General features: G+C 62.2%; 4 protein-coding genes across 5 annotated transcripts in view; 1 reads left to right on the top strand and 3 right to left on the bottom strand.

The window, feature by feature from the left end:
• Window positions 1-877: 877 nt before the first annotated feature.
• On the bottom strand, window positions 878-2,772 carry EXOSC4 (exosome component 4). Its single transcript, XM_065903164.1, has 3 exons — window positions 2,525-2,772; window positions 1,390-1,596; window positions 878-1,286 (listed from the first exon to the last, which is right to left on the bottom strand). The coding sequence occupies exons 1-3, from the start codon at window positions 2,693-2,695 to the stop codon at window positions 927-929; spliced, it is 738 nt and encodes a 245-aa protein (XP_065759236.1). The 5' UTR covers window positions 2,696-2,772; the 3' UTR covers window positions 878-926.
• A 7,808-nt stretch (window positions 2,773-10,580) lies between these two features.
• On the top strand, window positions 10,581-21,692 carry OPLAH (5-oxoprolinase, ATP-hydrolysing). Of its 2 annotated transcripts, none has more exons than XM_065902707.1 (27): window positions 10,581-10,717; window positions 11,178-11,401; window positions 11,473-11,664; window positions 12,150-12,249; window positions 12,325-12,448; window positions 12,886-13,081; window positions 13,153-13,318; window positions 13,401-13,539; window positions 13,633-13,700; window positions 13,846-14,111; window positions 14,198-14,310; window positions 14,392-14,562; window positions 14,699-14,836; window positions 14,917-15,055; window positions 15,185-15,297; window positions 15,513-15,664; window positions 16,227-16,387; window positions 16,469-16,570; window positions 16,641-16,815; window positions 18,257-18,438; window positions 18,555-18,701; window positions 18,785-18,919; window positions 19,084-19,233; window positions 19,340-19,497; window positions 19,573-19,733; window positions 19,914-20,011; window positions 20,272-21,692. In XM_065902707.1, exons 2-27 carry the CDS (start codon window positions 11,231-11,233, stop codon window positions 20,416-20,418), a joined length of 3,864 nt encoding a protein of 1,287 aa, XP_065758779.1. In that variant the 5' UTR covers window positions 10,581-10,717; window positions 11,178-11,230; the 3' UTR covers window positions 20,419-21,692. The 2 variants fall into 2 exon arrangements, with proteins under 2 accessions (XP_065758779.1, XP_065758778.1); XM_065902706.1 differs by having other exon boundaries at window positions 18,254-18,438; window positions 20,272-21,691.
• On the bottom strand, window positions 21,593-22,590 carry LOC136144762 (sphingomyelin phosphodiesterase 5-like). Its single transcript, XM_065902613.1, has one exon. The coding sequence runs from the start codon at window positions 22,588-22,590 to the stop codon at window positions 21,700-21,702; it is 891 nt and encodes a 296-aa protein (XP_065758685.1). The 3' UTR covers window positions 21,593-21,699.
• Window positions 22,591-24,329: 1,739 nt separating this feature from the next.
• SPATC1 (spermatogenesis and centriole associated 1) overlaps window positions 24,330-26,796 on the bottom strand; it is a 28,092-nt gene continuing 25,625 nt past the window's right edge. Inside the window, exon 5 of the mRNA XM_065903383.1 lies at window positions 24,330-25,067. Within this exon, the coding sequence (XP_065759455.1) occupies window positions 24,738-25,067 (330 nt within the window). The 3' untranslated portion in view covers window positions 24,330-24,737. The remainder of the gene's footprint in view (window positions 25,068-26,796) is intronic.

Below are 26,796 nucleotides of genomic sequence, written 5' to 3'. Positions count from 1 at the left end.
AGGGAGGGGGCTTCCGCGGACAGAGGCCAAGACGTTGGCAGGTCCATTCCTATGGATGTCGGTCACCAAAAACAGCCGAGTGGAATCAAGCATGTGCCCAGAACCAAGATCATTGGGGTCAGATGACCACAGGGAAGAAGGTGCATGAGACTACTGGCCAAGGGGTTTGAAAGGAGCTGGGGTATGTTGAATAGAAAGTGGGAAGCACCCCTGTCCGGCCCAGGAGGTGCCTGGGATATTAGAGAAGCAGCAGTCCCTTGGTTCAGGCTGCAGGGGCTGATGATCAGGGCTCAGTCAGGTCTGAGGTGGAAGAAGGGGGAGCCTGAAGAGCAAGGTGCAGTGGTGGGGCAGCAGGGAGTGTCTGACTGACTTAGGGTCAGAACTGAGAAGACTCCAGGTGACATTATGTGTCTGTTGTACTTTTGGAGCCCAAGGTAAGTAGCAGGACAGGCCCAAAGGGCTCCTAGGGGGCAAGAGACCCTTCAGTCCAAGCCACAATCCAGAGGATGTGGGACATGGCCCCCCACATGACCACGGTGAATACCCAAAGCCACCCCTCAGGACTTGTGCTCAAGACTCTGGATGTGTTGGGATGAGAACGACAGACTGCATGGTTCCGGGGCGTGGCATGTTATACCAAGCTGTGTCTCACTGCCCAGCTGCCTCAATCCCTTCTTGGCCCAGACTGCTCACTTCATCCAGGGACATCCCCCTTCTTCAGGGTGCTCACCTGAAGCACCCTGGTGAGCAGGGTGAGCAGGACTGAGGCTGCAAGGGGTGTGCAGTGCATGTCTGGGGGACGCACCCTTAGTCATTGCTGGAACCAGCACCAGGCCAGAATCCAGGGACAAAGAAGTGTGGTGGGGAGAGACAAAAATACAGTGGAAGGTGCTTGGGTTTTATTCTGGGCCTGGGTGGCCATGTGTTCAGTCCCCCAGCAAGACAGAGGCCTCTTGTACATGCTGCCGGACCACACGGTCCAGTACGGTGTGTACATCCCGGGAAGCCCGGGCAGCGGCCTCTAGCACCTGCTCCAGGTGGTCTTCATGCAGCCTGGCATCCATCTCAAGCAGTGCAATCTGGCCTGAAGCTGGTAGCAGGGCCAGGGCCAGCTGGGGGCCCCCAGTTGCTTCCTCCACGTGGCTGAGGTCTGCCAAGGCCGTCCCATCCACAAAGCCAGCTGAGCAGGCACACACAAAGTCCCGCATGGGTATCCCCGCGTCCAACACTGCCAGCGTGGCTGCATTCACACAAGCTGCGTAGGTCCCGCCGTCTGCCTGCAGCACCTGCAGGAACCCCCCCAGTGGCATCAGTCCTTCAAACCGCTGAACCCCAACCCCTCCTCTTCTCTCTCTCCCCCCCCCCAGGCCGAGGTTGCTGTCTGCTCACCTGCACATAGATGTCAATCTGGGAGCGTGGGTGCAGCTGTGTAAGGATGGCTGCCTCAAAGGTCTGACGCAGCTGCAGACCCATCTCGCAGGACTTGCGGTCCCCGTGTGGCCGCCGCTTGCGCTCGCCTGTGCTGAAGGTTGCAGAACTGTATTGACAGTTCACCAGGGCCCGGTCAGGCAGGGCTCGTGCCCGGGAGCCTCGGATCTGGGGTAGGGTGGGGGAGAATACATGAGCCAGGCCCTTCCTCCCTCCACCTCCAACATGCCGGCAAGCAACCACTTTACCTGCACAACGCAGCCCGAGGGAGGGCCATTGGACCAGGCTCTAAGCCACCATCACTCCTGGATCTCTCTCCTGACAGGCCTCCCTGTTTCCCCTCTTGACTCGTCCTCTCCCGACCCATGCTTCGTTTGTATGAGAATCTGTTTACATACATCAAGTCTGATTCTACCTCCTCTACACAATACATATACTGCTTACCTTATATAAGGGTTCCCACCACGCGTGACATAAAAATTCTAAATCTCTGTTTACAAAGGTTCTGAGTTCCTGCTTCCCTAGAAATCCCTCAGTCTCATTTGGAACTACCCCCCCTCTTCCCCATCACCAGCCTTTCTGCTCTGCAAGCGCCATGCTTACTTCTACCTCTCTGGCCTTAAGTCTCCAGCGCTGGAGTGGTGATAAACCCAAGCGGTTTTATTAACACACTGTCTTCACGGAGTCTATGTTCCAGTGAGGAGACAAACAGTGAGAAATAAGGTTAAACTGATGTCTGAGGAGGCGGGTGCGGGAAACCAGGTAAGTGTGTGGATATAAACGATGGAACTTGACAGGCAGGTAAGGTGGTCTGGGGTGGGGTGGGGTGAGGTGTCACCCGGAGGTGACGTCGGAGTGGAGTTGAGAGGTAAGGGAGCGAGTGGGAGCGGCCCTGGCAGTTTTAGGAGTAACAAAGGGGAGTGGCGGGCGCAGGAGAAAGACAGGGACCGTCGTGCAGGACACTGTTAGGTCTGGCCGCGGCCCCACAAGGCGGCGCGCACCAACCTCACCCCCGAGGCCTCTGCTCAGCCTGGTAGCCCCGCACAGCCGCAGTTGCCGCCACCGGAGGAAGCCCGGCTAGCGCGCGCCCACTCGCCTCGTGAGGCCCGTAGACCACCGCCAGCGCCTTGGTGTTGCCCTGTTCGATGTAGGCCGAACCGTCGGCCTGCGCGAATACACCCATCCGCGCCTGTATCTTGCGCAGCTCCCCAGCGCGCCGCCCGTCCACTCGGTAGCCCTGGTCCGACAGGAGCTCCAGCCCGGCCATGCCGCCCGGGCCCTATCCCCGCTTCGGCGCTCAGCGGAACTACAATTCTCTGTAGAACTGACGCCCTACTTCCGATTCCCGGGGCCTACGGTTTCCGGGGCACCGACTCCAACTTCCGGTTCCGGAGCCCTGCGCGTCTCCCAGAGTTCCCGAGGGCACTACACCTCATTTCCGATCCTTGCGGAACTGTGGCTGTGGGGTTCGCGGAGGCACACGCGGCCTTTTGGATATGGGCTCGTGGCTGGAGGGCTGGAGGCCCTCCTGGAGTCGCCGTGTCGTTTATTCCCGGCTTGGTTGTGGGGGCGGCTCCCTCTACCATCCGGGCCTGCCCGCCCCACGCCGCCTTGGTCGCCGCCGGCCCGGGCCAGTGCCGGGACCCGGAGTGGCGGGGCTCCCGCCCGCCGCCGCCTCTCCCTCTGCCTCTCCACTGAGCCCTGACCTCCGAGCCGTTGGCGCGCCTTTACTTATGCCTGACGCTTGGCATCTCCCTCGAGGTTCGCGGGCGACAGCCGCCACTGCTGATCTTTCGCGGTCATAAATGCAGGCATTCTCCCGAGCTGAGACACACGCTCTGTTCTCTTGGGTTTTTTTTAACCGTTTAGTTTTAACATTTGTCCGTTTAAAAAGCAGACATATTTATGTTGTACATACACATGGTCATATTTTTTTAGATCAGAATTTTTAGTTTCAGTTTTCCATGTGCATTGTTTCTCTGCACGCATCCCCCTATCTACTATAGCTTAAAAAATGGTTCAATGTTTTTCTCGACACTCATAACTACATCCAATAAATACATCCATAAATACATGTGTCGCACTCAGATTCATGTATATGCAGTTGTACAGTCATATAGTGGCCTTTGGAACTCTGTTATTTTTTTAAATGGGATTGTTTCATACACTTCTGCATTTAACTCAATATTTTATCAAATCTGTCCAAGTAATCCTGTGGAACTCTAATTTTTTGCTTGATACGAGTATCAAGTAATAAGTAGAATGTACCCGGCAATCACCCCATTGTGGGCAGTGGATGTGTGTCCTGGGGTCTGGGGGATGGAGCCCGAGTGCAGTGACTTACAGAGTGAAGGCTGTGTGGGAGTTACATTCTCCCTCCTCTCCCACGTGGAATAAGTGTTAGAAGTTTACATAATCCTTCCCCCTTCAGAGGGTTACTGCCATTCCTCTTGCATTTCCTGGCCTGATGTATTCCAGCGTCTTGTGTCAGTCAAGTGCCCTGGAACTGCAGAGGGGCTCACAGGAGGAGGGATGAGATATTTTCCTCCACAGCTGCCTCCTGTTTCCAGGTACCTCTTGCTTGGTGGTCAAGGTCACCATCAGGGAGCTCATTCCCCTCCTCATCTGTATTATTCGGGCTTCTCTGGTGGTTCAGCTGGTAAAGAATCTGCCTGCAGTGCAGGAGACCCGGGTTTGATCCCTGGGTTGGGAAGATCCTCTGGAGAAGGAAATGGCAACCCACTCCAGTCTTCTTGCTTGGAGAATCTTATGGACAGAGAACACTGGTCGGCTATGGCCTATGGGGTTGTAAGAGTCAGACACAACTTAGGACTAAACTTAGGGCATTATTCAGCTCCTCTTCAGTGCTTAGAAACCAGATTCATGCTTCAGGTTTGAACGTGGAAGGATAAATCGGCAGGGCTGTGACAATGACCACAGGGAGGCGACATTCACAGGGGCTGAGGGTGGTGTGCACTTGGGGCTTTCCTGTCTGTGGTCGCTGCAGATGGTGACCAGCATTGTCATGAAGCCTTCCTCCCTCATGTCTTTTGGTGGCAGGTGCTGGTTGTTGGGCAGGACTCAACTGGGGCTGTGAGAGACAGCACACCTTCATGTGGCCTCTTCATCCAGCCTGGGCTTCCGCAAGCATGGCACTAGGGCGGCCTCCCAAGACAAAGTGGGTATTCATGGCGGTCTAAGACCTAGCCTCCAGAAATCAGGTAGTGTCAATCTTGCCGGACTCTGGGTCAAGGCAGTCACAAAGGTCTGCCAAGTTCAATGGGAGGTGATATGGTTCCCCCTCCCCGCCCATAGGAGCAGTTCAGTGTCAAGCTGTGTGAAGAACAGGTGGAACAGACATGCTGTGGTGGGCTTGGGCCTAGGTCTCAAGCATAGTGACCTCTCCGAGGTGGTCTGGAATACTGCCGCCCGAGGCCTTGTCACTGCGCCTGGTCCATGGCTGTCATCCTCTGTTCGGCTCAGTGCCCTCATCTCGGCTCTTCAGCTGGACTGAGCAGGTTACCAGTGGAGTCACACAGGTCTTATTCTCAGCACTGTGGACACTTTTACTAGGGTAGGTCAAGATTGCTATAGTCCACTGACGCAGGTGGAAGCCCCTGGGTGCCCCACCTGTTGCATGGTTGGCCCTAGCAGCTCAGGATAATCAGAGTAATGTTGGTTCTGGGCCTAAGGAGCCCAAAGTGACTGGGGGTGGCTGTTCTTTTCACATCAGTGCACCCCTTACTGTGCCCCTCGTGGAAGTGTCCTCCCCCGCCCCGAGTAGCACCTCTGGTTTAAGGTACGGGCAACTCAGGAATGAGAACCCCTTGGTTCTCTGGCCTTTGTGTCCTAGTCACAGCGTACACACCTGGGTGGATTCCAGTTTGAGGGGTATAAGGCTTACACAGATTTGGGAGCCGTGTTGAGGATCCCCAAGAGCAGCCCTGGCTCTGGATTCAGTTATTTACTAGAACTGACAGAATTCAGCACACAGAATTGTACTCATGACCAGGATTCAAGGGAAAGGATGTTAATGAAAATCAAAGGGAAAAGCCTGTTGGGGCAAAGTCAGAGGAAACCAGGCGCCTCCTTCCAGAGTCCTCTCCCCGAGAAATCTCAGGGGACGCTCTCCATTCCCCCAGCAACAGATTGCCACATGGTGCATGACATGCTGGCCACCAGAGAAGCTCACAGGAGACCAGGGCTCAGGGCGTTCATAGGGGCTGGTCACAGCCATAGGCACTCTCTGCCTGGTATGTACCTGGGCTCCTAGGAGAAAAGCAGGGGTTCAGTAAAAGCACATCTGTTTGTACAAAGAGTTAAGATTTGAGCCCCTCTCACTGGGGAATGGCAGGAGCCCTCCTGAAACCTAGATTCCCAGACAGAGCAAATTTGCAACTGTCTTCTGAAGGAGAGCCTTCTCAGGGCCCTTTTTAAGGAGGAGGACAAGATCATATACCCAAAATTAAGGGAATAGAGTGAGAAAAGAAGTCCCAACACAAAACATTATTTTTTTGGCTGCACTGGGTCTTTGCAGCATGAGGGCTTAGTTGCCCTGCAGCACGTGGCACCTTAGTTCCCCAACCAGGGATTCAACCTGCCTCCCTCGCATTGGAAGGTGGATTCTTTTTTTTTTTTTTTCGCAAGGCGGATTCTTAACCACTGACTGAACCACCAAGGAGGTCTCAACACAAATTTTTAAAGTTGACCGATATCACAAACATCAAAAAACAAACATAATGTCCTGAATTAACTTCCTGATATATTTCTCTAACGTTTCCCCTGTACTTTTAGGATGCAAAATCTGATGACCTCTTAAGATGGTAACACTTTCATGATGTCCCCTTCTATATATAGAGGATGGTTTAGTCTCCCCTCTAACATGTTTAATCAAAGATTATTTTTATAACTAGCTTAGGAGTAAAGTTGTTTTCAGGTAACAGCCCCTTTAGCTTGTTCAGTCACTACGTCATGTCCAACTCTTTGCAACCTCATGGACTGCAGCAGGCCAGGCTTCCCTGTCCTTCACCATCTCCTGGAATTTGCTCAGACGCACTGAGTCGATGATGCCATCCAATCATCTCCCTTTAGCTGTGTTTGTTAGTTGCTTAGTCGCGTCCAACTCTGCAACCCCATGGGCTGTAGCCTGCAAGGCTCCTCTGCCCATGGAATTCTACAGGCTAGAATACTGGAGTGAGTAGCCTTTCCCTTCTCCAAGGGATCTTCCCGACCCAAGGATCGAATCCTGGTCTCTTGCGTTGCAGGCAGATTCTTTACCATCTGAGCTACCAGATGATAGCTTTATCTAATATTATCTAATATTACCTTTATCAACATTGTGTACATTCTCAGAATTGTTAAATTTGAGAAAACCTCTATCAGATTTCTTTTACATAAGCCCTAAGATTTCAGGGCCTTATGGCCTGTTTATCACATTTTAGATGTTTTTTGAATTGAAGACATTAGCTAACTCCATTAGCCCGATGTTGGTGATGCACAGCTCAGAGGGGCGGCTGTGTTCCTGGGAGCCACTTCTGTACCAGAACAACAGCGATCCCTAACAACCCCAGGGAGCGGCTGCTCCCGCCTTAGCCTGCCTGAGCAGAGCCCACTATGCCCCCACCTGTCCCCAACAGCAGGGGAAGAAATGACACAATGCCGGGTGCAGTGGGAAGAGACAGAATTAACCTCACTGTGATGACATGCTTTTGGAAATTTTACAGAGTGTGCAATCCTGTGAACACTCTGCTGAGGCCCTGACCTGGAGGGATCCTGAGCCTCGTGACTTCACAGTGAATCTGGCCCTTGCCCCAGACCCCCTGGACAGCACGGATGCATCTCAGTGGTGGCCCATCCCAAGAAGGGTCAGCGGCTAGTTGGCAGAGTTATTGATCTGTTTCAGAAACTCTGGGCTGTGACCAGCGGGCTCCTACTTGCCCTTGTTGCTGTTGCTGTTAGTGCATTAGTTCTGGGGCTCGTTGGGAGCGGTTCTGTGGAGTCTGTTCCTCCATGGCGCGCAACTTCCGACGTCACTACTCAGGCCCCCACCTCCCCCTTCTTACAGTCAAGCCCGGCTGCTGAGAAGTCAAATCTGAGTCAGCGGAGCGTTCAGCCACCAACTGGGCAAAGATTGTGCTTCAGCTCCTGAGCCAGTGGTGAGCTGTCCTTTGCTGATGAATCAGGGTGCACCTGGGGAACACTTTCAAGTCTGCCCCACGTTCAGCTGGCATAATAGGCTGAAAAATACCCCCAGAGATAGCTGGGTCCTGATTCCCGGAGAGCATGAATGTCACCTTCTGTGGCAGAAGGAACTCTGCAGATATGATTAAGCTAAGGGTCTTGAGAAGGAGCGCATGTGCTGGAGTATCCAGGGAGCCCCTATGGAAACATGAGGGTCCTTTCAAGGTAGCAGCAAAGGGGTATTTGGGTGCAGAAGAGCAGGAGAGGTGACCTTGGCGGCAGAGTTGTGGAGTGAGGCGACCTCAAGCCAGGGAGTGCTGGCCACTGGACACAGCAAGGAACAAACTCTCCCCAGGACCCTCCGGAAGGAACTGTCTGTTATTTTAGCCCATAGGACTCAGTTTGTACTTCTGGCCTTTAGAGCTGGAAGAGCTGCTGTTTTAAGCCTTCACGTTTCTGGTAACGTGTCTGAACTCTTAGATAACTTCTCCTCACTGAGACCTCCACTGTCCTCCTCGACTCCACGCTCGGTGTCCAGGAGAGTCTGCCTGCTCCGCCGTGCTGTGGAGCTGCTAGTCCTTATGCCTGGCATCTCACCCTCGGCCAGTGGGAGCCTGCCCCTCCCAGAGTGACCCCTGGACCCATGGCTGGGTGTTGAGGGAAAGGCCTTGTCTTCTCATCTTTCCCAGGTTCCTCTGCCTTACTGGCTAACAAGTGGAAACTGCAGTGAGCAGGCCTGCAAAAAGGAAAAAACGACATGAAATAAATCATGATCATAATGGAAGAAATGACTCAAAATAATGGCAACTACACAGAACTATCCCGTTAGAAAACACATGGGGAGAAGGAAGGAAGGCCTTCATATGTTCTCAAGTACAAACCCAGTTGTTGCCTTTGTGGGGGCTCCCCTGCCCTCAGGACCTGCCGTTCTTGTCTGCTGGGGTCTCCCTGCTGCCTGCCCCACCCTGTTCCCTGAGGTTGTGGCCCTGAATGTGGTGCGTCATCTGGGGTGCCTGTCCTTCATGGGACAATGACTCTCCCTGCCACCCGCATGGGAGGACCTCCTGTGCTTACCCTAAGGTGCTCGCGGGCTTATACCGCACCCCCAAACTCTGACCTGCCAGAGTCTCTGAGGTCGGTCCAGCTCCTGCTGCCGCTGGGCCAGACACACCCCCCTCCCTCAGGGCAGCTCAAATGTCCACCTTCCTGCCCTCTTCAGATGATGTGCTGGCCACCACCGCCTCTGGGACTGTGCCCAGAGACCCAGCCCCACAACCTGGCATAAGCAGCTGGTGGCCAGTGGGGAGGAGGGACGCCTGAATCCTTCAGCTTCTGTCCTGCAATACCACCATGCTAGGCTGGGACCCAGAACCTTCTATTCACCAGGAGGGGCTTCCGGGAGGGACTCCCAAGTCTGGGGCAGGTCTGGGCTCCTCTACTCATGAGCCAGAGGCCAGAGGTTGGGGGGTGCCCCGTTCAGGGTGCTCGGAACTGCTGGGTGCTGGCTCTGAAGCCCTGGAATGTGGCTGCGGTGGGGGCTGGGGAGCCGCTGACCTCACAATGGCGGGGTCTGCTGCCCCCTGGCCAGCCTGCCGGCCGCCGGCAGCTGCTGCCCACTGCTGCCGGGCATGTCCCTCCTCAGCAGCTACGAGGGCCTGCGGCAGGAGATCCAACGGCTGGCACAGGAGAACGAGGAGTTGCGGCGGCTGGTGCAGCTCATCCAGGAGAACCAGGAGCTGAAGCTGGTGCTCAGGAACCGGGGCAGCAGCCTGAGCTTCTGTGGCCCCGCGCTTCTGGCTGAGGTGGCCACCGGCCCCCGGCTGCCCCGGCGCAGAACCATCAAATTCAAGGATGTGGAGAGAGGTGCGCGCCGGGCGGGGACTCTGCGGGGGCGCAGGCTCCACCAGTTCAGCTGTGTAGCAAAGCGGGGGCCCCTTGTGCCCCTGGGCCGTGTCCTGCCAGATGCTGACAGGGGCTGCGGAGGAAGGGGGGGCTGGAGTGGGGGCTCTTTCAGGGGTGCAGCAGAGGCGGACCAAAGAGAGTGAGCCATGTGGCTGCCCTTCAACTCCCCAACATACGGGGGACACTGAGGAGGCCAGAGGCCACAGGTCAGTGGGGAGCCCCGCCGCAGCCAGGGTGCAGCCTGGAGCCTGCGCCCTTAAAGCAACCCACTTCCCTCTCTCCTCCTGGGACCAGCTTCAAGGGCCAGCAAGGGTCAAGAGAGGGCAAAGCCGGGGGTGGGACGGGGACCAGGGCGTGGACTATGTTGCTACCTGTCTGGCCCCCCCCGTCTGCCTGGTCCCTGAGGTAAGGGGGCCGCCTTCACCTGTTGAGGCTCTTGGGAAGCCCCCTATCCCCCACCGTTCTTTTTCTAGAGTCCTTCACAGCTTGAGCCCACCTTAGACCTGGGCAGGCACCCACGCAGCTTTCAGTCCACAGGGGAACACGCCGGGGAGGGGCAGCCATCCCCTCCGTGGTCACGGGACTGACCTGCTGTTTGGTGACATCAGCACGAGTGCCGCAGGGTCGGCCAGGGAGGGTGGTGTGGAGGGCCCCCTGCCCACAGCGCCTGTGGGGAGTGAAGGCTTTCTCCATGGCTCGAGCCCCTGGCTGCCGGGGCCCTCAATTCCAGCCTCCCGCGTCGCTCCCCAGCTCCCCTGCCCCCGCAACCGCGGTGCGGTGGGGGGCAGTCCGAGCTCGTCAGGGAAGCCTGCTACCCTCTCCCGGGGCTCCTGAAAAAGGCTTCCTGGGGCGTCCACGTCCAGTGAGCTCCGGGCCGGGGGCGGGGGCGGGGGGCCGAGCCCAGGTGCCCGCGGGCCGGGACGCGGGGTGGAGCCGCGCCGGCACAGCGCCGCCTCCGCGGGGATCGGCATGGAGACGCCAGCCGCCCTCCGGCCCAGCTCGGCCCCGCCCCGCCGTACTCGGGATGGCTCGCGGCCGAGGGAGGGGACGGCTCCCGGCCGCCCGATCCTGACGCAACCGGAGAGCCCCGAGCGCTGGGACCGGTCGTGCGGGGGGCGGGGGCGGGGGCGGGTCCCACTTCCGGGCAGGGGGCGGGCGCGGGCAGGCTGCCGAACGGACGGCGAGAGACCCGGAGCCGACAGGCCAGGTGGGGACCCTCCCCGCTCCTCTCCGCACCCCTTGCCCCCGATCGTCCCCGCCGCGCGCTCCTCCTCGCCTCCCGGCCCCCGCCCCGACCTGCAGTCTGCGCAGGCTCCGCCCGGTTCCCGTCCCCTCTTGCTCCAAGGTCGAGCCTTCGGGCAGTGGGCCTTCTCTCACCTGCCCCCAACGCACGTGCCTCTTCCTGCTTAAAGGGTCCAGAAACCCCAGCCCAAGGGCTCCCGCTGCACCTCCTCCTCGGAAAGTCCTGCCCCAGGAGGCCCTGGGCACTGGAACTGGGGAGTGGGCACAGGGGGCATTAGGCCCAGCCGGACTTGCCCAGCTCTGGCTCCACCCAGGGCCCCTTCTGGGCCTGGAATCCCGTCCTCTCCCTATCCCAGCTCTGTTCAGGGCTCCCCACATGTGGATGACCCCCAGCCCCCCTCTGCTGACCCACTGCCTCTGGCCAGTTCTCCCAGGACTGCCGGCTGAGGAATCGCTGCTGGACTCCAGCCCCATCACCATGGGTGGCCCGGAGGGGCGCTTCCATTTTGCCATCGACCGAGGAGGCACCTTCACAGATGTCTTTGCCCAGTGCCCAGGGGGGCATGTGAGGGTTCTAAAGCTGCTTTCGGAAGACCCTGCCAACTATGCGGATGCCCCCACTGAGGGCATCCGCCGCATCCTGGAGCAGGTGGGCAGGGCAGGGTGGCGGGTGAAGGGGTGTCGGGGCCAGAGGCCTGAAGGCTGACCACGTGGTTCCAGGAGGGGGGCGTGCTGCTGCCGCGGGACCGGCCGCTAGACACCAGTCGCATCGCCAGCATCCGCATGGGCACCACGGTGGCGACCAATGCGCTGCTGGAACGGCGGGGAGAGCGGGTAGCACTGCTGGTGACGCGCGGCTTCCGAGACCTGCTGCACGTGGGCACCCAGGCCCGCTCGGACCTCTTTGACCTGGTGAGCTCATCCACGCCTGCGGTGGCTGACTCTGCAGAGCAATTTTTCCCTGGGGCGCTCGGGCCCCTCAAGGAGGGCAGTCCTTGGAAGGGTCAGTACAGCCCAAGGCCACAGCTGATAGCAGATTCTGGGCACTAGTGGTGGGATGCTGCGCCCCCCCGGCCCTGAGTGGCCACGTGTTGTCCTGGGCCTGTCCTCCTCTCTGCCCCGTCCTCACTGACCCTCACTCCTCTGTGGGGATCTGGAACGGAGCAGCTCCGTGAGGGCGGACAGCTGGCAGCACTCAGATGCCTGGAGGCAGAGAGCCACCCCGGGTGGGCCTTCCTGGGGCCAACCGTCTGACTGTCTCCTGGGACCATCCCGCCTGACTGTGTTTCCTGGGGCTGTGGAGGGACACATCCCCTCGCCTGCATTGCCCCATGCACGCAGGACCCCAGCAAGGACCCTCAGGCCTGGGCCGCCTCTGAGCCTCTGCCCGCCCTCAGGCCGTGCCCATGCCCGAGACGCTGTACGAAGAGGTGCTGGAAGTGGACGAGCGGGTGGTGCTCTATCGAGGGGAGCCGGGTGCTGGTACACCCGTGAAAGGTACGGCGCCGAGTGCTGGGGGCGGGGCAGCAGGCCCCAACAGCCTTTGACCTCGGTCCCGTGGCTTTCCCCCAGGCTGCACAGGGGACCTGCTGGAGGTGCAGCAGCCTGTGGACCTGGGGGGCCTGCGAGGGAAGCTGGAAGGGCTCCTGTCCCGGGGCATCCGCAGCCTGGCCGTGGTGCTCATGCACTCGTACACGTGAGTGGGCTGTGGGGGACGGGGACGCGGGGCGGGGGGCGGGACGGCGTGCGGGCGCCGGCGGAGCGGGGGGAGCTGGGCGCGGGCGGGCGGGTGGAGCGGCGGACGGGGACGCGGGGCGCAGGGCGCGGGTCGGCGGGCGGAGCGGCGGACGGGGACGCGGGGCGCGGGCCGGCGGGCGGAGCGGGGGGCGGGGACACGGGGCGCAGGGCGCGGGCCGGCGGACGGGGACGCGGGGCGCAGGGCGCGGGCCGGCGGACGGGGACGCGGGGCGCGGGCCGGCGGACGGAGCGGGGGTCGGGGACACGGGGCGCAGGGCGCGGGCCGGCGGACGGGGACGCGGGGCGCGGGCCGGCGGGCGGGGACGCGGGGCGCGGGCCGCCGGGTGGGGACGCGGCGCCCGGGGCGCGGGTCTCAGTGGCGCTCGGCCCTCCTAGGTGGGCCCAGCACGAGCAGCAGGTGGGCGCGCTGGCACGGGAGCTGGGCTTCGCGCACGTGTCGCTGTCCTCGGAGGCCATGCCCATGGTGCGCATAGTGCCTCGGGGGCACACGGCCTGCGCCGACGCCTACCTCACGCCCACCATCCAGCGCTATGTGCAGGGCTTCCGCCGTGGCTTCCAGGGTCAGCTCAAGGTGAGACCCCCGCCCCGGCCCGCCCCGCCCCTCACCGCCCGCCCCACCCCTCACCACCCGCCCGCCCACAGGAAGTGCAGGTGCTGTTCATGCGCTCGGACGGTGGGCTGGCGCCCATGGACTCCTTCAGCGGCTCCCGCGCAGTGCTCTCCGGCCCTGCTGGGGGCGTGGTTGGTTACTCAGCTACCACCTTCCGGGTGGAGGGCGGCCAGCCTGTCATCGGCTTTGACATGGGAGGTATGAGGGCCCGAGGGCGGGGTCCGGGGCCTCAGTCGCCGGGCTGGGCAGCATCTGGGTCTCCGTGTCCCCCACCCCCCAGGCACGTCTACCGACGTGAGCCGCTACGCTGGCGAGTTTGAGCACGTTTTCGAGGCCAGCACGGCTGGCGTCACCCTCCAGGCCCCCCAGCTGGATATCAACACGGTGGCAGCGGGTGGCGGCTCCCGCCTCTTCTTCAGGTCAGCATCATCCCGCATCTGTGCGGGGGACCCCCAGCCCCACCTCCTAACCCGCCTCCCAACCCACCTCCAACGCCAGTCCCCTCTCCAAAGGTCGGGCCTCTTCGTGGTGGGGCCAGAGTCTGCGGGAGCCCACCCCGGCCCCGCCTGCTACCGAAAAGGTAAGCGCCCGCATGCTCTCTGGCATACTCTCCGTGAGACCCTTCCCGCACAGCCCAGCCCCTCCCCCAGCCCCAGCCCACCCCCACTGGACACGCCTGGTGCCCACCTACAGCCCCCAGCACCCACACTGTGCACACTTCCCAGGGGGCCCCGTGACAGTGACTGATGCTAATCTGGTCCTGGGTCGCCTGCTGCCTGCCTCCTTCCCCTGCATTTTTGGGCCGGGAGAGGACCAACCACTGTCCCCGGAGGCGTCCCGAAAGGCCCTGGAGGCTGTGGCCACGGAGGTCAACAGCTTCCTGACCAACGGGCCTTGCCCGGCCTCCCCGTTGAGCCTGGAGGAGGTGGCCATGGGGTTTGTGCGTGTGGCCAACGAGGCCATGTGTCGGCCCATCCGTGCGCTCACGCAGGTATGTCCACCACTGCCCTTGCCTATGGGGGGTGTGGGGGGGCCAGGTGGGTAGGGGGGGCCACTGATCCCCTTCTGGTTCCCCAGGCACGAGGCCATGACCCCTCGGCCCATGTGCTGGCCTGCTTTGGGGGAGCTGGTGGGCAGCATGCTTGTGCCATCGCCCGGGCCCTGGGCATGGACACTGTGCACATTCACAGGTGTGTCTGGGTATAGCTCGGGGGTCCGGGGCCCACTCTGGGAGACACTGTACCCACTGCTCTGCCGTCCTTGTCCCGCAGGCACAGTGGACTGCTGTCTGCACTGGGCCTGGCCCTGGCCGACGTGGTACACGAGGCGCAGGAGCCCTGCTCCCTGCCCTACGCTCCTGAGACCTTTGCTCAGCTGGACCAGAGACTGGGCCGCCTGGAGGAGCAGTGTGTGGAGGCCCTTCGGGCCCAGGGCTTCCCCAGGTGGGGCTCTGGGGGCTGTTAGGCCACCTCACTTGGGGTCCTGTCAGCGGCAGTCGGGGAGGGCCAGGCTCTGAGAACTGCAGGAGGTGCCCCCGCCCGGCCCCCGGTCCGAGCACCCCGCCTGCCACCATCGCAGGTCCCAGATTGGCACCGAGAGCTTCCTGCACCTGCGCTACCAGGGCACAGACTGCGCCCTGATGGTGTCTGCCCACCAGCACCCGGCCACTGCCCGCTCGCCCCGAGCGGGTGACTTTGGGGCGGCCTTTGTGGAGAGGTATGTGACCTCCGCCTCCCAGGAGCCCGGGCGCACAGGCTGGCCTGGCTGCCGCTCCTGACAGCCCCCTCGGGATGCAGGTACATGAGGGAGTTTGGCTTCATTATTCCCGAGCGGCCAGTGGTGGTGGACGACGTGCGGGTCAGGGGCACCGGCAGCAGCGGCCTTCGCCTGGAGGATGTCCCGAAAGCCCATAGTGGGCCTCCCCGGGTAGATAAGGTTGGTCAACCCTGCCTGTGCCCACCCACCCATCCACCCACAGCTACTGGGACGCTAGGACAGGTGTGGAGGGGGAGACACAGGGAGAGCTCTGGGCCTGGAACCCTACTCACTCCGCACCCTCCTCAGATGACCCAGTGCTACTTTGAGGGGGGCTACCAGGAGACCCCCGTGTACCTGTTGGGAGAGCTGGGCTGTGGGCACAAGCTTCAGGGGCCCTGCCTCATCATTGACAGCAACAGGTGGGCTGAGGCCTGGCCAGGGTGGGGGTGTGTGGGGTGAATTGTGGGGCCCCGGCAGTGGTGGTGGGGGGTGGTTCTCTGGCCCCAGCTGCAGGAGTCTGGAGGACTCTGGGGTCCCTTCACGGTTGGGATGTTCCTTGGCCTGGGCATGTGGGGTCCCTGGTTGGGGGGGGTCTGGCCTGGCTCCTCCAGCCCCTCTGCTCCCTTGCCCCCAGTACCATCCTGGTGGAGCCAGGCTGCCAGGCAGAGGTGACTGAGACTGGAGACATCCGCATCTCCGTGGGGGCCGAGATGGCCAGCATGGTGGGTGCGCAGCTTGACCCCATTCACCTGTCTATATTCTCCCACCGCTTCATGAGCATCGCTGGTGAGTGGCTGCATTAGTCCTGCTCCCCCGCCTGCTCCCTGCGGTGCAGGGTGGGGGTCTGCATGCCAGGCTGTGTGTGCTGGGGTCCCTGGCAGGGGTGTGCAGGGAGAAAGTGCAATTGGGGGAAGGGCAGAAGCGGAGCCTCTGAGCGGTGGGGCAGGCAGTGTGGCCCCGGCCCTGGGATGGACTTGCTGCACCAGCAGGTCTGGGGCAGGGGGAGCTTTTCCCCTCCCAGCACAGTGTGATCTGGGCTCTGCACAGGGAACCCAGGCTTAGAGTCAGGCTAGGTGCCTGCTGGGGCCACCAACATTGGGTTCTTATTGCAGGAGGCAGGGCATGGAGTTGATGGGGGCACTGGGCAGAGCTGAGGAGGGAAGGGCTGCCCTTGGCACGTGCAAGACATCTGGCCATGTCCTCACGTGTCTAGGTAGACCGTCACCCCTTTCGGGTCCTGGGTCTAGGACTCAGCGGCCTTGAGGGTCGTGGGCCCTACCCCTCTGTACCCAGGCCAGGCTGTGGGTGGCATGGGACCAGCGGGCATCTGGTCACTCTGTGCCCCCAGAGCAGATGGGCCGCATCCTGCAGCGCACGGCCATCTCTACCAACATCAAGGAGCGTCTGGACTTCTCCTGCGCCCTCTTTGGGCCTGATGGGGGGCTGGTCTCCAATGCCCCTCACATCCCCGTGCACCTGGGTGCCATGCAGGAGACGGTGCAGTTCCAGGTTCGGCGGGCCCCTTCCCCTGACCCCCCCTACCCCTCAACCCTGCCCCCTCCCCACTCTGTACCTGTCTCCTGGCTTCAGATCCAGCAGTTGGGGGCTGACCTCCACCCCGGTGATGTGCTGCTGAGCAACCACCCCAGTGCAGGGGGCAGCCACCTGCCAGACCTGACTGTCATCACACCGGTGAGATGCGCTGCCCAGGGACCCGTGGAGGAGGGCCACCAGTGCCGCTGACCGTTGGTCTCACCCCTAGGTGTTTTGGCCGGGTCAGACGCGGCCTGTGTTCTATGTGGCCAGCCGCGGGCACCATGCGGACATTGGGGGCATCACACCAGGCTCCATGCCCCCCCACTCCACCAGCCTGCAGCAGGAGGGTGCGGTCTTCCTGTCCTTCAAACTTGTGCAGGGGGGAGTCTTCCAGGAAGAGGGTGAGTGGCACTGGGCTGGCACACCTGGCTGCTTCCTGCCCACCCTCCCCCCAGGCCGGCCTCCAGGCTGGGGGAGCCAGGCGGTGACCCCGAAGAGTGGTTGCACAGTATCTCTCACAGATAATCAGAGGCGCTGGGCTGTTGTGCCTGGGTCCAGGAAGGCCTCAGTGGTTTGGGGGTGGGGAGTTTGCCAGGACACCCAAGGGTGCAGGAGAGGGAGAAGGCTGCTTCAAGGTGGGCAGCTGCTTCTGTTTATAATTCATGCATTGGTTTGCATTGGGTCTGGGGGCTGCAGGCTCCTGGAGAGCTTCCCTGGGCGTGGGTCAGTGGGTGGCGGGGCAGCTGTAAAGGGCTTCGACCTGAGCTGGTCTGCTGGTGCACCAGGCAATCCCCTACAAACGTGCAGTACATGGAGGGTCCGAGGATGGCCTGCAGGCCAGGCGTGGGGCGGGGCGGGGGTGGGGGGGCGAGGGCTCTACTTGCCCTGGGGGATGCTGAGCCTCAAGCTGGGGACAAGAGTCAAGGTGGCTTGAAGGTCAGGGTTGGGATCTGGTGGGATTTGGGCATGGGGGAGGGAATGAAGTTTGGACAGCTGTAGGATGGAGGTTCTGGCTCTGTGGTTGCTGAGGAGGTGGGGCAGCAGCTTTGGTGGGACCTGGGGGCAGGACAGCCAGTGTGAGGCTGCCAAGGGCGAGAGCCCTGGGGGCATCTCAGAGTGAGAACAGGTGATGGGTGATCAGACCATGCGCTGCTGTGGGTGTGTGGACACAGATAAAGGGGCCGAGGCCTGGCTGCTGCCTTGCTCAGTGTGGGGTGGGGGAAGAAGGCAGGGACCCCTGAGGGACATGAGCAGGCAGAGGACCCGGTGGCCAGGGAACCTCAGAGAGGACCCTGACCCAGACTCAGGAGAGGCGCTTTCCTGAGGCATGGAGTAGTTCTTGGGGTCGAACTTGCACTGCTTGCCGTGAGTGGAGGCTTTGTCAGGTCTGCTGGGGCCAGGGGTCGGGGGACAGACAGCCATGCTGATGCTCTTTTGAAGTGATTGGCCATGGCTGCGAGTGGTGGGCCCTGGGTGGGAGGGTTAAGTAAGGGAAGGGGATTTTCCTTTTTGCGGGAGGCCTAGAAAAGGCTGGAGAGTGGACCAGTGGGGAGGTAGGGCAGGAGGAATGGAGGTGGGGGGAGAGTTTGCTCGGGTAACCTGCCCCCTGCCCCTACCTCCAGTCCATGTGTGGTCACAGCAAAGCTACCTGTCCATCCTAGGGTGCCCTGGGGGACTGGGGTGTGAGGAGAAGGTTCAGTCGATGGGGGAAGAGTCAGCAGAGTAGTAGGGAGCCAGTGACGGGCCAACATGTGGAGCCTTCAGTGCCCCAGCAGAGGAGCAGGGCACCAGGCAGCTCTGGGACTCTCGGGTGGCTCAGTGGCCGTCCCATCCATTTAGCAGTGACTGAAGCCCTGCGGGCGCCAGGCAAGATTCCGGGCTGCAGCGGGACACGGAACCTGCACGACAACCTGTCGGATCTGCGTGCCCAGGTGGCGGCCAACCAGAAGGGCATCCAGCTGGTGGGCGAGCTCATCGGGCAGTATGGCCTGGATGTGGTGCAGGCCTACATGGGCCACATTCAGGTGTGCCGGGCAGCAGCACGGGCAGCTCTGTGCTCGCCCCCAGGCAGGTGGGCAGAGGAGGAGGGGGCACCTGGCCCACCTGGAAGGGGCATGGTTGATGCTGAACTACCCACCAGGCAAATGCGGAGCTCGCTGTGAGGGACATGCTTCGGGCCTTTGGAACTGCCCGGCAGGCCCGGGGCCTGCCCCTGGAGGTGTCTGCAGAGGACCACATGGACGACGGCTCCCCCATCCGACTCCGAGTGCAGATCAACCTGAGTCAGGTCAGTCTTGGGAGGGGGTGCCACCTGGGGCATCATGGGAATGCCCGCCGGGCTGGTGACCTCTCCCCCACTCTCCTGGGCAGGGTAGCGCAGTGTTTGATTTCAGCGGCTCAGGGCCGGAGGTGTTCGGCAACCTCAACGCGCCGCGGGCCATCACGCTGTCTGCACTCATCTACTGTCTTCGCTGTCTGGTCGGCCGCGACATTCCACTCAACCAGGTGTGCTGAGCTGTGCTATGTGCAGGGACAGCGGCTCCACCCCAAGCCCACGTCACCCTCAGTGAGCCCGGGCGAGGTCAGCCCAAGGTTGGCCTGATCCTAGGGATCAGGTGGTGTACCTCCCTCCACCCCCTCGATTGTTGAGAGCCGCCCTCTGCCCCCAGGGCTGCCTGGCGCCTGTGCACGTGGTGATTCCTAAAGGCTCCATCCTAGACCCTTCCCCCGACGCAGCCGTGGTGGGCGGCAACGTGCTCACGTCGCAGCGCGTGGTGGACGTCATCCTGGGCGCCTTCGGGGCCTGCGCCGCCTCCCAGGTACGTGGGCCCAGGGGACGCTCTGCGGCCCGAGGAGGGGAAGGGCTGCCGGCGGCAGGGAGGGGCTGCACTCGCAGCCAGCACAGCGACACCTTGCCCCTGCCAGGGCTGCATGAACAACGTGACCTTGGGCAACGCCCACATGGGCTACTATGAGACGGTGGCGGGCGGCGCAGGCGCGGGCCCAGGTTGGCACGGGCGCAGCGGCGTGCACAGCCACATGACCAACACGCGCATCACCGACCCCGAGATCCTGGAGAGCAGGTGACGGTGCGGGTGGGGGTGGCGGGGCTGGGCAGCGGGGGCGGGGCCAGCTGGGCTGAGCTCGGGACCGTGCAGGTACCCGGTTATCCTGCGCCGCTTCGAGCTAAGACTGGGGTCCGGGGGTCGCGGCCGCTTCCGGGGCGGCGATGGCATTATCCGTGAGCTGCTTTTCCGCGAGGAGGCGCTGCTGTCCGTGCTGACTGAGCGCCGCGCCTTCCAGCCATATGGCCTGATGGGTAAGTGGGTCCCTCTCCCTCCTCCCCCCCAGCTCCCCGTCGCCCAGGAGGAGGGGGTCTGTTTCCCACCCACCTCCTGTCCTATCTATCCTATTTCCCCACTAACACCCCATACCCCCCTGCCCCATGTCTCTCACTTCCTTGCCTCCTGGGCCACTCCCACCTTGCCTCTTCCTGCAGGGGGTGAGCCCGGTGCCCGGGGCCTAAACCTACTCATCCGGAAGGACGGCCGGACAGTGAACCTGGGCGGGAAGACCTCGGTGCCCGTGTACCCCGGGGTAAGGACTGCGGCCCGGCCTGTCCCATCCCCACTCCCCACCCCCCACCCCCAGTGGCCCTCATCCCACAGAGGATGAATGGAATTGCGGAGATAAGCGGAGACCCAGTTTAATGTGACTCCTGCAAGAATAGGGGGCCGAGGACCTGGGCTCCGCGGTCCAAGCTGATCGATATGGATGCGTTGCCCGGTGGGGATAGGCTGGCAGCGGGAGGCAGGGCAGTGCCAGGCCCAGGCTGATCCTGCCCCTCTGCTCCACAGGACGTGTTCTGTCTCCACACACCAGGTGGTGGGGGCTACGGGGACCCGGAGGACCCCACCCCACTGCCAGGTTCACCATTGCAGCCCCTAGTCTTCCCCGAGCGGGGCAGCGTGTATGAGTACCGCAGGGCCCAGGAGGCTGTGTGAAGGAGGGCCCCCACAATAAAGATCCCTGAAGTCACCTTTTCCCCTGGCGACTGGCCGGGCTCACGTTCTGTGTCATCGTCCGTCTTTCCACCCGTTCTGGCACCTGTCTCCTGCGAGCTGGCGTTAGGAGGATGTGGACACTCGGAGCCGAAGTCCCACGGCCAGATGGTCTGTGAGCCCGGCCAGGGCAGTGCTGAATGTCACCTGCTCCACCTCCTGGAGGGCGGGAGGCAGGTTGGAGAGTCGCCCCAGCGCGGCAGGCCTGCACCCTGAGCTCTGGCACCTACCGGGCTCAGAAGGCCTCCAGGCGCGCTGCGGTAGGTAATGTAGTCCAGGCGCCGGCCCCGCCAGGACTCAGCTGGGGGGCCTCCTCGGGGAGGGCCTGCCAGATAGCGGCGGCGCCCTTTCTTCTGCTCCAGGGCCCTGAGGAGGGGCCGTGTCACCAGGGTCAGGGCAGCCCTCCTTCCTGCTCTTGTCTGACCCCCAGGGAGCCACTTACCTACGCAGCATCTCCGGCGAGCAGGCCACGGAGCGGCGGAGCTCGGAGGGTCTCAGCAACGTCCCTGGGGTGGGCGGAGAAGGACGGTATCAGCGGGTGCCTCCGCAGAGCCCTCTTGAGGTCCACCTGCCCCCATCCGGGTGCCCCCGACTCGGTGTACCCAGGGCCCAGGGCTGCTCCCGGCGCGTGCCCAGCCGGCAGGGGTCCCGGAAGCAGCTGAAAAACTGGTGTTCCTGCTCCTGCTGGTGGTCTGTAGAAAGGCAACACTCGGGGTGTGTGTGTATGCACGCGCGCAGGGTTAGGGGGGCGGGCCGGGCCATTTTACCTAGCGAGCAGTTGTCGAAGTTGAGGTCACCCAGGAGCACGCTGAAGGCCACTACCTCGTCACTCTGGCAGCTCTCTGCCTCGAACTGCTCGGCCCAGTCCAGGAGCACCGTCAGCTGTTTGCATCGCAGGAGCCCATCCTCTGCGCGGCGGGGCGGAGGAGCCGGTTTCCGCATCCTGGACACCCAGCTTCGCCCCCGGCCCCACCCTATTCCTGATCTGCTAGCCCACCTAGGGACTTGCAGCGGTTGGGGCAGTGAATAAACTTTGCCAGGAGGGGAGGTGCTGGCCAGGGTTGGGACTCGCCGCCACCGCCACGCAGAGGGGCCGCCTGCTTACGAACCCAGCAGGGCTCACCGCTGGGTGCGTGCAAGTGTGTACAGTGCAGGAAGCCCACGACGCGGCGCCCGTCCAGGATGCCCAGCTGCGCCTGCAACACCACGGACCTTGGCGCTCCTTCACTCGTTCCACTCCATGCCCCGCCCCTCCCTGGGCCGGGAGCGCCATGGCCAGGGAACAGGTACCTGCGCGGAAAGTAGTCCCTTGGAGGCCAGAGCATCCTCGCCGCGTGCGTGGGGGAAGGACTGGAAGGCGGCACGCAGCAGCGGATAGCGCGAGGCCAGCAGCAGCCCACTGCCCAGCAACTTGAGGTGTAGGCCGTGCTGCAGGCCAAATGTGCCCACGTCGTATAACACCGGGCCCAGATTAGGTGCCAGGAGGCTCACCAGGCGTCGCTCTGCGCGAAGATCGAACGCCTCCTGCAGGCACACGAAGTCCAGACTCGCTGGCATGGCGCCCGTCAGCACCCCGCACGGTATCGCCTCGACTGGCGAACCGTAGCCCGTAGCCCCATAGGGCGAACGCCGCAGGCCGGCGAGCAGCACGGCGCCCACAGCCGCGGCCCGCCTCTGCGTGTGCGGCAAGTTGTTGAAGCGGGCCAGCCCATCGGGGAGCAGGCACAGGTTTGCACTGAAGAAGCCGAAGCTGCGCGCGGGCTCAGTGCGGGGGCACCAGGGCGCAGGGGGCGCCCAGCACCGCGGAGGGGGCTGGTAGCAGAAGGGGCGGCGCCAGGCCTGCAGCAGCAGCCAGAGCAGCAGCGCCGGGAGAGTCAGGGGCAGGGCCACGAGCAGCAGCAATAGCGCGCCCCCGGCGCCTGCGGCGGTTCTCAGCCAGCTCTGCTCGCTCCGGCTCTCAGCCGGCGCCCAGCAGCCCAGCAGCTGGTCCAGGGCCCAGTAGGCCGGGAAAAGCAGCGCGCGGGTCAGGCGGTGGAGAGCGTGCAGCACAGGGTGCGGGAAGGGCGAGGGTCGTAGGGCGCAGGGCGTTGGGGGCCAGTCGGGCGGGGATGGCATGGCGCACGAGGCTCCTCGGCAGCGAGAGTCTCCGACGACTCATTGGCTTCCAGGGTGAGAGTCGATCCGTGCGTTCGTCCGCGGGAGCTGCGGGGGAGTCGCAGGGGTCAAGGCCACGTGGCACAGCTTGAGCGCGAGGCCGGGAAGGCGCTGTGCCCCGCGAGCTTGGGGGTGCGGACGCTGGCGGAGCCACCCGGGAAACCGCCCACCGCTCACTCGCGCGGAGTCTGCGGCGGTTAGAGAGAACCAAAAGGAAAGCGGAAGGGACCCTGGTCCCGCCCTAGAAGCCCCTCTGCCCACCCTCCTCTAAAAGCCTCAAGGAGAACCCGCAGACCCCGTGGACCAGCGCGGCTCCTGGGTGCAACCCACACCCAACAGAGGTCGACAGATTTTAACGCGGGTCGGCACGGCGGCCGGACGGACAGGAGTGCGATGCACGCTGCGTCCAGCTCTCTGCCTCCTCTCGCCAGTCAGCGGGAAGTGGCTCCTGCTACCCAGACTGTGGCGTATAACCCCACCCCGACCTGTGCCCCGGTTTGTGACGTCTAGCACCTGAGAACGAAGACACGCCCGCAGACGAGGGCAGCCTAACCAGTCGCGAGCTCTGCGCTGGCTCTGTGGGCCTACCACGAGAAACTTCCAATCTGGGGGAAGGACGGTTGGTTTGGCTCTGTGTGGCCGACCTGGCCCTCTGGGCACGCGAGCCAGATGGGAGCCACTCTGTTGGGTCCCAGGACTGAGCTGCCTGGCGTTGCTCAGGTGCTGCCTTGCCCTGCCCTGCCTGGCCCCCATCTTTCTCATTCCAACTGCGAAGTGGTTCCTAGAGCTCTTACGGTTGGCTCCTAAATTGCCCTGAAGCTTGGGCCAGGGTTGCCCTTCCTGCCTGCAGACACAGGGGCTCTACTCCTCACACCGCCCCCCCCCCCCCAATTTTCCAGAAATCCCAGATCCCATGTAGAAATCAAGGTCTGGTGCTGGGTGTGCTCATTCCTACCGTCTGTCCTGTTGTTCAGCCTTCTTAGCAGACAGAGCTAGGAGCACCTACGGCTCTCTGCCTGTCTGTATGCAGGGGCCCGGGCCCTCCCTGCCTTTCCCAGGGGTCTGACTTCATCTGCTGAAGTAGGAGGCCTAGGGGGAGGGGAGTAAGGCTGCAGAGAAGCAGCAGGTCTGGGGCCAGAGACCCCAGCTCGCTCTAACCCCCCCTCCTCTGTACCCCCTTGCTGGTAGCTGACATGAACCCATGCCCAGTGGCTCCTCTGTCCCCTAGTGATCCTCAGGCTGGTGGGCAGCGGTGCTCGGGGAGCCTCCTGCCTGGGGTCCGCATCCCCACCACCACCTCTGGTCTCTTCCCCTTCTGCAGGAAGGCCCTCTCTGCTCCTCATGCGGGTCCTGAAGGGACAAGCGCCCTGGCCTACACTCAGGGCATCCCGCACTCCCCACCAGCCCTTCCCCTCCGAGTCTGTATGTTACCTCCCGTGTCCCCTCCTACCCCACCCCACTCCAGCTCTCCTCTTCTGCTCTCCTGGTGGCCTGTGCTTCTCAGCCGCACCCCTTCAGTAGTGGGGAGCTGCCCTCCCAGCTCTGACTCTCCCAGTCTAGTCCCTTCCTGCGGGAGCCTTTGGCCTTGCAGAGCCCCCACCTCTCTGGGCTGCCCAGTGCCCAGGTGTGAGTGAGCCTCTTTCTCCTGGCTCCCGTCCCTTTAATGTCCCCCTGCCCTTGATGAGGGTCCAGAAAACATGTCCCCATCCTCCTTGTCCCTGCCTAGTGCAGAGGGAGGCGCTCCTGTGCCCACAACCTCCTCCGGAGCCCACTCTGCTTTCCGCCCCGAGCCCAGGCCTCTGCCGGCCGCCAGCAGGTGGCCAGGGTTTCGGGCACACCCGCACACCCCCTGCCAGCTCGGCTCCTTCTCACTTCCTGCTCTGGCCATTCTCGGCCACAGGCCAAGTAAGGGAAGATGTGGGGCCTCTGGAACACCCCCTCAGCAAGACAGCTGCCGAACTTTGGTCTTGGGGCTCTCTCTGGGGGCCCCAAGGGACAGGAGCCCTCAGGGCAGACAGGACGGAAGGGCTCCCAGAGGAGGTAGTACCACCCAGGAGTACTGGCCGGGGCCCGGTGGCCAGCGTCCGAGGGGAGCTTTAATGGTGGTGTCACCAGATGAACATGGGCTTGCCATCATCGTGGGCCAGCTGGCTGAGGCAGGAGAGCAGCAGCAGCGCGTCGGTGAGCATGCTGGGGTGCACGGTCTCCACCAGCACGCGCTGCAGGAAGTCCACCGTGTAGGAGCCGCCCTCGGAGGCGGCCAGCTCCGGCCGCTCCCGCAGGATGCCGTAGGCGTTCACCAGCTGCTCCGTCAGTGCCGGGTGCACGCGCCCGTTGTAGCCCAAGCTCTGTAGCCGGTTCATGATGCTCACATAGCGCTGTGTGAGCGTCTGGCACAGCTCCTCGTCCAGCTTGTGGTCACTGGGGTTCAGGGAGGCCTGAGGGGACAGCAGCGGTCAGGGACCCTTGGCTCCACTCTGGCCCAAGAGTAGGCAAGCACGTGGGGGTGAAGGAGGCCGCAGGGGTGTGGTTCCGCCAGGATCACGGTCGGAGGGCGGGGCCCTGCAGGGAGGTGTCCTGGAGGATCTGGCTGCTGCGCCTGTAGGGGTCCAGGGTGGGGGAACCCTGTGGGCTGAGCCTGAGCACAGAGATTCCAGCGGCCCCAGCACCGGCTCCATCCACCACCTGGAATCGGACTGAGCTGGGGCCACAAGCAGCAGAGGACGGAGGGCATGGCTGCAGGTGACAAGACACCAGGGGACCTCCCAAAACCCCCAGGGTTGCCTGACCAGGAAGACACCACCCAGGGTTCTTCCCAGGCCTCTTCCTGGGTCTGGCCCTCCTACTTCTCAGGCTTTTCTCCAGGCCCCCTGTCCCAACACCCCATCCTTAGCACCCTGTGCCCACACCCTGCGGGGCTCCCTTCCAGCCCTCATGATGTGCTGACAATCCTGGACCCAGAGCTGAGGCCCTGAGTCCCAGCACTGAAGTCTGCTGTCACTCGGGTGCTGGCTCCAGCGTCTGGGCCTGAGGTCGGTCTTCACCTACTTTGTTCCTGCAGGGCTGGGCCTGCACCCCCTCTCCCAGCCCCTCCCTCCACTGCCTTCTGGTGCCCTCAGCTTGAAGTTCTCCTGAAGCAATCTTGAGGTTCTTAATTTTTGAACAAGGAGTGCTGTTTTCTTGTGTACTTGGTTCTGCAAATTCTATACCTGTCACTGGTACCGCTGCCCCCAGGCCCACGAAACAGTGGGTTGGCAGTGCACAAAGTTGGCTGGGTGTTGCCCTGCTAGAACCCCCGTGTGTTTCCTGTTGCTCCAGCACCAGGGCCAAGGCTGACCCGCAAGGCCCCCATCTGGCCCTGCTCACCCTCTGCCCGCAGTTCCCTAGATGCCACCTGCTAGGGTCGCCGAGTCCGCTCAAGCATCGCCTTCTCCAGTTAGTTCCCTGTCTGCCCCTTCCTGGGTGGTCGTGTGAGCAGAGCAGCAGGCTTATGTTAGGGTTCAGCTAAAGCGACCTCTGACCTCTGGCAGGGGCAACCCTGAGCCACCTTGCAACACTGGGACAGGCCTGTCTTCCTGACCTGGGTTCCATCTGGCTCCATCTGCCAGAGGCCAGCAAGGTGGAGGCTGGAGTGCTGGAGTATTGATGGAAGTATTGACTTTCTTAAACACTGAAAAACTGCCTTACATATATTCTACCTCCTCTTCTTGCCTCTTCTCTGGAGAGTTGCATTTAGAGCTGTGACTATTGCCCAGTATAAGCAGTAACATCAGGCAGGGTGAAGAGTGGTGGGGAAGGGGAGGACTTGCACAGCCCAGGCATCTGAAAGGTCGAGCTTATTTCCATTTAAATGGACAGTTTCAAACAACTAAAAACCTCTTCCCACAGTCTGATGTCTAATCTACATGGGCAACTAGACTTTAGCTTACAATTTAATGTAATCTTTGCCAACTAGATATCAGATGCAGCATTTCAGAGACATAAATATTGTGCTTCTCTGTGTCATGTGCCCATTTTTGAATAGCCGCCATGCCTGCACCCATGACACAGCAGGAGTGGTGGCTGTGGTCCAGGACAGGTCAGTTCAGTTCAGTTCAGTCGCTCAGTTGAGCCCCATTCTTTGTGACTCCATGGACTGCAGCACACCAGGCATCCCTGTCCATCACC

Source organism: Muntiacus reevesi, chromosome 12 (assembly GCF_963930625.1).
Source record: "Muntiacus reevesi chromosome 12, mMunRee1.1, whole genome shotgun sequence".
NCBI lineage: Eukaryota > Metazoa > Chordata > Mammalia > Artiodactyla > Cervidae > Muntiacus > Muntiacus reevesi.
The sequence above is the reverse complement of the archived record's forward strand: the minus strand, read 5'-3'. Positions and strand labels throughout refer to the sequence as shown.